The sequence below is a fragment of the Lutzomyia longipalpis genome, chromosome 2 (genome assembly GCF_024334085.1).
Source record: "Lutzomyia longipalpis isolate SR_M1_2022 chromosome 2, ASM2433408v1".
Classification (NCBI taxonomy): domain Eukaryota; kingdom Metazoa; phylum Arthropoda; class Insecta; order Diptera; family Psychodidae; genus Lutzomyia; species Lutzomyia longipalpis.
In genome coordinates, this window is record NC_074708.1 from 2,538,573 (window position 1) to 2,547,351 (window position 8,779).

An 8,779-nucleotide genomic window follows, 5' to 3' on the forward strand; every position below is an offset into this window, starting at 1 on the left:
TTGCACGGGAAAAGCCCCATCGTGCTGGTTTGAGGAAAAGGCAACAATAATGGGCTAAAGTTCTCCGGTCGTTTTCATTCCGCCACCAACTCTGTGATTTTTCTGCAACATCCCTTCGGCTATGTGAAACACAATTCATCCCCCTCTGCTGCACAAAAACCCTCCTCTTGCAGAAGAGGTGAAGTTTCCCCCTGTATAATTTAAATGCTTTCATGCATAACGTGCAATTGAATAACCCCTGGTGTAGAAGAAAATCTTTCTTGTGCTTTTGCTTAACTTTAGTTGCACTACAAATGTCCCATTTAATTCACGTAAGTAATAGTGTTTAATTTCAAACATTTACACCGAGTTTTCTCAGTCAATTTATGTACAATTTAGTGACTTTTATTTGACCTCATGCTCTCTAATATTTATTACTATTTTGCAAAATTCCCCTTGAAATGAAAGCTCATTAAAAAGCTCTCTTTAATTTTATTCACAAGTCTTGTCATTTCTATGCAAATATTCGTAAACTCTCTTAAATTTGCTGCGTAACTAATTTTACTAATTCTTTAGGAAAAATTCATCCCCCTACCCCCTACTATTTTAATGTATGTGACTTTCAATTAAATAATTAGCGTACAATCCGCTTTTAATGCAAATGCAAAATGCTCATTTAGTAAAAGATATCGCGCGATAATTCGGCCAATTAGTGTTCCCACCAACTCTCTCTCTCGCTTTATATGTATTTTACTACACATAGAAAAAGCTCTCGGCGCAGATTCGAGGCGCGAAGTTGGGGAGTGGAGGGCAGCGAATTAGTTGGGAATTAATTCGCACAGTGTTGCCCAGAAATGGGTTAAGATAATCCAAAGAGACTATCATGGTTGAGGGAGTGTACAATAATTTCCTCTGCTCGAAAATTAAGTGTCACTCCCCATTCGCTGCAAATCACCCCCAAATGGAGCTTTTAGCGGCGAGCTGTGAGTGTTTTTGAACTAATTGGTTGGTGTGTGCTTCAACTATGTGTGTGTGTGTGTGGAAAATTTTCGTGGAGTATTTCCACGAGCTTTGGGCTTCGAAGCTGTGAAATTGTGTTTTGTAGGGATTTGTGGTGTTGGAATTAAAATGCAACTGAGACCCTCCTTTGTTTTTTTTTTCAAGGAGAGCTTTCGGAGGAAAACACAAAAGGGCAGCTGCAGTGCAGACAATTAAGTTATTATATTATTTTCAACGAATATTTTTCTTCTACTCCACTTGCTAGCCACCATGCTTCTCTCCCTAGAGGGTGATTAATTAATCACTTTATACGAAGCACTTCTTCGGAGGGGGCTGCTATTTGCATACGGCGCCTTGCAGATGAGGTTATTTTGAAAAGCTTTCTTTGTTAAGTGCCTCAATGTGCTTTTGCAAAATGTTTAGAAGAGCAAAAGTGATGAGATTTTAGGGGACAAAATTCATTTAGCATGAAAGCTGTTGAAACCAAATTATTTCTCATGAGAGCTTTTTGCTATATCTATTTGTAGAATGTTTTGCTGAAAAATTTCCCTTTTTTTGCAAGAAAATTCCCACATTTTGCACATTTTGTTTTCGAAGAAATTCAAACAGTTTTTGCTTAAAGAATTTAAAGAACTTTTAGAATAAAAGAAAAACTTTAGTAGTTAGATGATATCTCTTCTTGAAATGGTCAACTTGTGCGAGGGAATTTGCATTAATAAACTTTACGTCTTGTCCAATAAATTTCTCCCCTTTTATGCCAACTTTATTGCACTTCGAGGGTGCGCAAGTGAAGCTTCTGGGAGGGATAAAAAAGAACTAATGAGGTGGGAGAAAATGCAAATGATTGAGATCTTCTAGCGGAGGGAGCTTGGGGAGGGATTAATGGAGACAAAATTAGTCTCTGGCGCCATGCAAACTTACATTGTTGTTTCCAATAAATCTTCCATGGCGCGCGAGCTTTTTTCTTTTACCACCCACTCACCCAAACGCACAGAAGAAATTTCCATGAATACCAAAAGAGTGAAATCTTACAGTAAATTGGTCTTTCTCATATCTCAAGTTGCTTCCTTCTTAGTTCTTTTTTTTTTTCTCCACAGTATTCACTCGTACGTGGTGGTGTCGCCTCTGAGAAGATCGCACCTCGTGCCACATAGTCAAAAAGCATCAGCATTTTCTTCTATCACCGCACACAGTCGAGTGAATAAAAGTTGAATGTACAATGAGCGGGAAATATGTAGAACTATATTCTCCTCATTCCTCTTTATATATGGAGACATCCTGCCAAAGAGAAGGGAGTAGGGGATGGGGTTATGGGTGGATGTGGTACATCACTACCCCACACCACCTTCTCTACAAAATTATATTTGTGTTTTGTTGTGTTTGGCATAGATAAAACCTCGGTTTGACTTTCATTTAAAATCAATTTATGGCGCTTCAACTATTTCCATGTGAGTTGTGTTTGGTTGCGATATCCCAAAAGATTTATTGCTATTTTATATATAGTTGAATATTTTAATATGAAATCAACTCCAATAGACTCGCATACATGGGGGCTTTTTGGCGTTTAAAACGCGATGCGTATGTGCTTTGTGGATTGCTTTAAATTTAAAGAGCTTTTTGCAGCAAAAGCACAGAAAAAGCACAATATAGATAACATATGGGGTTGTGAAGCGCACGAAATGGGAAGCCAAATAGATTTATTGGATCATTTTCAATTATTTGCCAAATGGGAATTAGAGGAAGCTCTTCGTTCACAGAAGAAAAATAGAAAAGCACAAAGCACATGGAAGCTTCGCAGCAATATTCCACAGCGAATTCCTTTTTCTTCTTTCAAAACTCCCCTCTTCGTATGCTGGGGGCGGGGATGGGTGTGTGGGTGAACATTCCATTGATTTGGTGTGAGGGTTTTTGGGAGAAGAATTGCCCGGGAGATGGTGGGTGGGGGAGTGGAATCATGACAAACAGATGGCTCGTGATATTGTCACCATGTGAATATTATGGAGATTCTCCCGACACACTCATGGGAGTCACACACAACAAAGAATATTCCCAAGATGAAGCTTCCCCCACGGCTTGGAACTTACCAAACTACCCCACTGAGCTTTCCCACTCAACCACCCACCCACCCAAGACTTTCGATAGTCGGGCATTTCCACATCTTCCTGCCTTTCTCATTTTCTTCCCATCCTTCCTCCACCCCCCCCCATGTGTCTGTGAATTTCTGTACAAGACAAAAGTGATTGGAAAAATTGGCATAGAAATCTCTTTTTGATTTTTCTTTCTTCTTCTTACCATAAACATGGAAATCAGAAAGGGATGAAATGGGAAACAAGAAAAAAAGCAAAAAAAAATCCACCCCAGCTGCAAAGCTTAAGTTTGAAGTGGATGTAAAGAGGAAATCAAAGAAGGAGAAATTTAGGATAATCCTCTGGTTAGTTTTAGTGCCAAAGAAAATTCTTATTGAGTGGTAAAATGCCAATTCAGGCTTCGTTCATTGGAGCCAAATCAAATACAATAAAATTAGAATAGAATTTTTTTGGGAATTTTCCTCAGTGTGTCTAACTGAAGGAAAATGGGAAAAATTGGTGAAAAATATTGCTAAGTTTCTTTTTTCTTGGGCATTAAATAAATTGTATTTTTAACCTCCAAATTAAATAATTGTATGCAAAAAAATTCCATGCAGGTGATTTCTCGCTGTATTAAAAGCTTTAATAAAAGTTCGGAATATAGAAAAAAAAAATTAAAGAGTAGCAAGAAAAAAAATTATTTGTCCAATTAACGTCCCAATTAATTTTGATTGAAAAAAATTACCAAATAAAATCAATGACAAATGAAGATAATTAAAAGAGAACAAAGGAAAATCATTATTAATGTTTCTTGCCAAATGAATTCAATTCAGGTGGATTTTATTGACAAAAATTAAAATATTAAACTAATAAATAAAAAGAAATAATTTTAATTTGCGAAATGAGATAGTTTTATCCAGATCATAAATTTCTGCTAATTGTTTTATACGTTCATTAAAATTAAACTTAAAACGTGATAAAGACATGAGCTTTTTTGTATATAAAATTACTATATAGCGTAAATTTTCAATACTTCATACAAACATTTTAAACAAATTTGTCAATTAAAATAAATTAACTAATTAAAGAAATTCAGTACCCACCTATTCTACCAAAAAAATCTAACATTTCTCAATTCTCAGCCAACACCCTTCCTTAGGTGTTAGAACCATAGAAGATTTGCTGTACTCAATTGGATACTGAGTCCTGGAACATGGCGAAACTTTGTACATGAGCAGGAGTGTTGCCAGGCAAATCTTTATCTGCATGAGAGCAAATCTCATTCCAATGCAATTTCGTGGTCCATTCCCAAAGCCGAGAAAAGCGTAGGGATGGCGGGATTTTATGGCTTGACTGCTGAAGCGTTCTGGGTCGAAATTTTCCGGTTCTGGATAAATTTGTGGATCGTGATGAAAACCAAGAACGGAAATGAGCACCATCGTGCCTTTTTGTAGGCTTAAATCCATATTTAGGACTTTGTAGTCCTTGGAAAGGGTTCTGCTGATGACGCCGAAAGGTGGATGCTTACGCAGGGTTTCTACAAAAAAATATAATAAAATAAAATAAATAGTAAGGAGAGCTCAATGAAAGTGTCTTCAAGAAACCAACCATAAACAACTTTGTTCAAATATTTCATTTCCCCTAATTTTTCATACGTAATCTCACTGCATTGATCCATGACGCTTCGTAGTTCATTTCTTAGACAATCCTGTACATTTTGATGATGAGCCAACTCCAGTAAACAAAATTTAATAGTAGCTGAGGATGTGTCATACCCAGCCAGAAGAAATGTCTGAACATTCGCAATTATTTCATTGAGCGTAACAACGCCTGTTTCAATTTCCGCTTCACTGTCGAGCTTTCCTACAAAAAATCTAATTAAGTAAGAGATCTCAATATTTTGCTGCCGACAATTCACCTTTGTTTTTAAGCTGAAGCATCAAATCAAGAAAATCATTTCGTTTCACATTCTCTCGTTCTCTATACTCAATGACTTCTGTTACAAGGTTAGTATAAAATGTTTCAACTTCTCTCAAAGTCCACCGCATGCGTAAGCTCTTGGCCAGACTTCGAAAGCCACAAAGAAAAGAGAATTTTGCAGTTCGAAGTGTTGACATGTTAAAGACTTTTTTGGCAATTTGAAGAAATTTCGATTCAGAATTATTCATTGTGTCACAATCAATGCCAAAAGCACAGCTTCCAATTATATCTATCGTGAAGCATGATAGGTAGTCGCTCAGGTTGATATCTTTATTATTCATTAAAACTCTTTCGAGACATTTGATGAGTTTATTGGAAGTTTCCACCATTATTGGCACCATGTTCTTGATCTTTTCACTCGTAAAAATGGGCGAGAACTTTTTGCGTAGAACGTTCCACTTTTCATCAGAAATATTGACCAGATTTACACTCAATGGATCATTTTGTTCATTAACATAGAATCCACGATCGAGAAAATAATCGGAATCCTTAACCAAGACTAATTTTGCAAACTCTAAATCCGTAACAATTGCCCAAGGTTGAATTGTTACGTAAACTCCACCAATAACATTGGCCTTGATCTCTTGGAATTTAAAGTAGAACCTTCTTATTGTTTCAAACACTTGTTCTCTCTTCCAAAATGATTCTAAATTTCCTTGGGGAAAGGTTGGTTCCAAATAGGGCACTCCACGTACTTTCCAATACAGATATTTTCGTTTTACGTATAAAACTCCCCAAAGCACCAAAATTACAACCAAGAGAAGAAATCTTAATTCAACGAGGAACATTTTAGCACAAGTTTTCTTTACAAAATTAAAATGATTTCAGGCAGTCTCTCTCCTTCAAACCAGCTCACTAAACTGAATTCGTACGATTATTCTTCGCAGTTTTTTTCTATTTACTTTAAGGCGCGTACGTGAAGTAAGAAAAAAATGTATTCGAATACATCAATTAATTAAACTGTAAAATTTTAAGCAGAATTGCGCGAAGGTGATCATTTTTGCTATAAATCTTTCCGTGTTACGGTTGAGCACCTTTCTATCTTAGTTTGTTTTTGTGTGTTTAGCTGTGTGAGGTGTAATTGGCTCAAAAGAAGAAAAAAACATTTGTAAGTGTATTAACACGCTTTTTTTTAAAATAAAATAGCAGTTTTTAATATTAATAATAAATTAACTAATTAAAAATATTCAAATATTCCAGTTTTATAAAAAATTGTTTTGAATGCTTCAAATAGAAGTATTCATTAATAAATAAAAATTTTCCAGATTTAAAAAAAATCGCTAATAATTTTATTGAAAATTAAACAATTAAAAAATAATACAATAATAATTTTAAATGAATGCAAATAAAAAAAAATAAGAGCTAATTAAGGCTTGTAAATACGAAAAAAAAGTGTATTATAGCGATAATAGTTCAATATATACAATCGTTTGAAATAAGTTTGTCAGTTGTAATAAATAAATTTAATATAGAAATTCAGTCACCACCTATTCAACCAAAAAAATCTAGCATTTCTCAATTTTCAGCCAACACCCTTCCTTAGGGGTTAGAACCATAGAAGATTTGCTGTACTCAATTGGATACTGAGTCCTGAAACAAGGCGAAACTTTGTACCTGAGCAGGAGTGTTGCCAGGCAAATCTTTATCTGCATGAGAGCAAATCTCATTCCAATGCAATTTCGTGGTCCATTCCCAAAGCCGAGAAAAGCGTAGGGATGGCGGGATTTTATGGCTTGACTGCTGAAGCGTTCTGGATCGAATTTTTCCGGTTCTGGATAAATTTGTGGATCGTGATGAAAACCAAGAACGGAAATGAGCACCATCGTGCCTTTTTGTAGGCTTAAATCCATATTTGGGACTTTGTAGTCCTTGGAAAGGGTTCTGCTGATGACGCCGAAAGGTGGATGCTTACGCAGAGTTTCTACAATTAAAATTAATAAAATAAAATAAAATATAATAAATAAGATGAAAAGCTCGAGGAAAGTGTCTTCAAGAAACCAACCATAAACAACTTTGTTCAAATATATCATTTCTCCTAATTTTTCATACGTTATTTCCCTGAATTGATCCATGACGCTTCGTAGTTCGTTTCTTAAGCAATCTTGTATGTTTTGATGATGAGCCAACTCCAGTAAACAAAATTTAATGGTAGCTGAGGATGTGTCATACCCAGCCAGAAGAAATGTCTGAACATTTGCAATTATTTCATTGAGCGTAACAACACCTGTTTCATTTTCCGCTTCGTTGTCGAGCTTTCCTAACAAAAAGAAAAACCGTAAGTAAATAAGAAATCTCAATGTTCTTATTGCCTACACTTTACCTCTATTTTTCAGCTGAAGCATCAAATCAAGGAAATCATTTCGTTTCACATTCTCTCGTTCTCTGTACTCAATGACTTCTGTTACAAGGTTAGTATAAAATGCTTCAACTTCTCTCAGAGTCCACCGCATATGTAGGCTCTTGGCTAGGCTTCGAAAGCCACAGAGAAAAAATAATTTAGCAGTTCGAACTGATGAAATGCTAAAGACTTTTTTGGCAATTTGAAGAAACTTTGATTCAGGATTGTTCACTGTATCACAATCAATGCCAAATGCACAGCTTCCGATTATATCTATCGTGAAGCATGATAAGTAGTCACTCAGGTTGATATCTATACTTTCCAGGAATGCTCTATCGATGCACTTAATGAGTTTATTGGAAATTCCCACCATTATTGGTATCATATTCTTGATCTTTTCACTCGTAAAGATAGGTGAGAACTTTTTGCGTAGAATTTTCCACTTTTCATCAGCAATATTAATTAAATTTGCCGTCAAGGGATCATCTTGTTCATTAACGTAGAAGCCACGATCGAGAAAATATTCAGAATCCTTTATCAGGACTATTTTTGCAAACTCTAAATCCGTAACTATTGCCCATGGTTGAATTGACATAAAGAATCCACCAATAACTTTCGCCTGCATATTCTTTAATTTAAAGTAGTGCTTTTTTATCATTTCAAATGCTTGTTCCTTCCTCCAAAATGATTCTAGATTTCCTTGGGGAAAAGTTGGTACCAAGTAGGGCACTCCACGCACTTTCCAATACTGATATTTTCGATTTACGTATAAAGCTACCAAAAGCACTAAAATCACAACCAAGAGAAGAATTCTTATTCCAAGATGAAACATTTTCAGATCTTATTTTGTTTCTACAGAGATAAAGTTATTTGAAAGTCTCTTTCCTTTGAGCTGCTTCCTTAAACTGAATTCTAGATAACCGGTTCACATTGAAAATATATCTTCAAGACGTTCACGTGAAGTGGGGAAAAATTAATTTATAATACATAAATTAATTTAATATGTATATAGTAAAATTTTAATAGAATTGTGAGAAGGTGTTTTTCATTATTGCTATTAAATTTCCCGTGTTGCGGTTAACTACCTTTCTATCTTACACGTTTTTGTGTCATGAGATGTGTGATAGTTAAATGACGTCAAGCAGTTAAGTAATTTAACATCAGATGAGAAAAAAAAGGTCTTACACGCTTATTTATAAGTCTAATAAAAACAAACGGATAATTATTAGTTAGAGACAAGCTTTTAAATACTAAAAAAAGAGAATTAATCAACTAAAAAGACTAAAAGTATTAAAATATTTGAATTTTATAAAATTTGTTTGAAATTATCATAAATAATTGACAATTTTTATAATTCTTCATAAAAAATATCGCTAATTATTTTATAGGAAATTAAACCAATAAGAATTTTAATTTC

General features: G+C 34.9%; 1 protein-coding gene across 1 annotated transcript; it reads right to left on the reverse strand.

Moving 5' to 3' along the window:
* Window positions 1–3,756: 3,756 nt before the first annotated feature.
* Window positions 3,757–7,987, reverse strand: LOC129788350 (cytochrome P450 6A1-like). Its single transcript, XM_055824317.1, has 3 exons — window positions 7,345–7,987; window positions 7,027–7,281; window positions 3,757–4,581 (listed from the first exon to the last, which is right to left on the reverse strand). Exons 1-3 carry the CDS (start codon window positions 7,985–7,987, stop codon window positions 4,166–4,168), a joined length of 1,314 nt encoding a protein of 437 aa, XP_055680292.1. The 3' UTR covers window positions 3,757–4,165.
* Between the last annotated feature and the right edge of the window lie 792 nt (window positions 7,988–8,779).

Excerpts from the sequence above, each read along its gene's own strand:
- LOC129788350 (XM_055824317.1), bottom strand. The coding sequence starts at position 7,987 with ATGCAGGCGAAAGTTATTGGTGGATTCTTTATGTCAATTCAACCATGG. Across the intron at positions 7,282-7,344 it reads GCTTCAGCTGAAAAATAGAG|GAAAGCTCGACAACGAAGCG; the intron begins GTAAAGTGTAGG and ends TCTTTTTGTTAG. Across the intron at positions 4,582-7,026 it reads TTTGAACAAAGTTGTTTATG|AAACCCTGCGTAAGCATCCA; the intron begins GTTGGTTTCTTG and ends ATTTTTTTGTAG.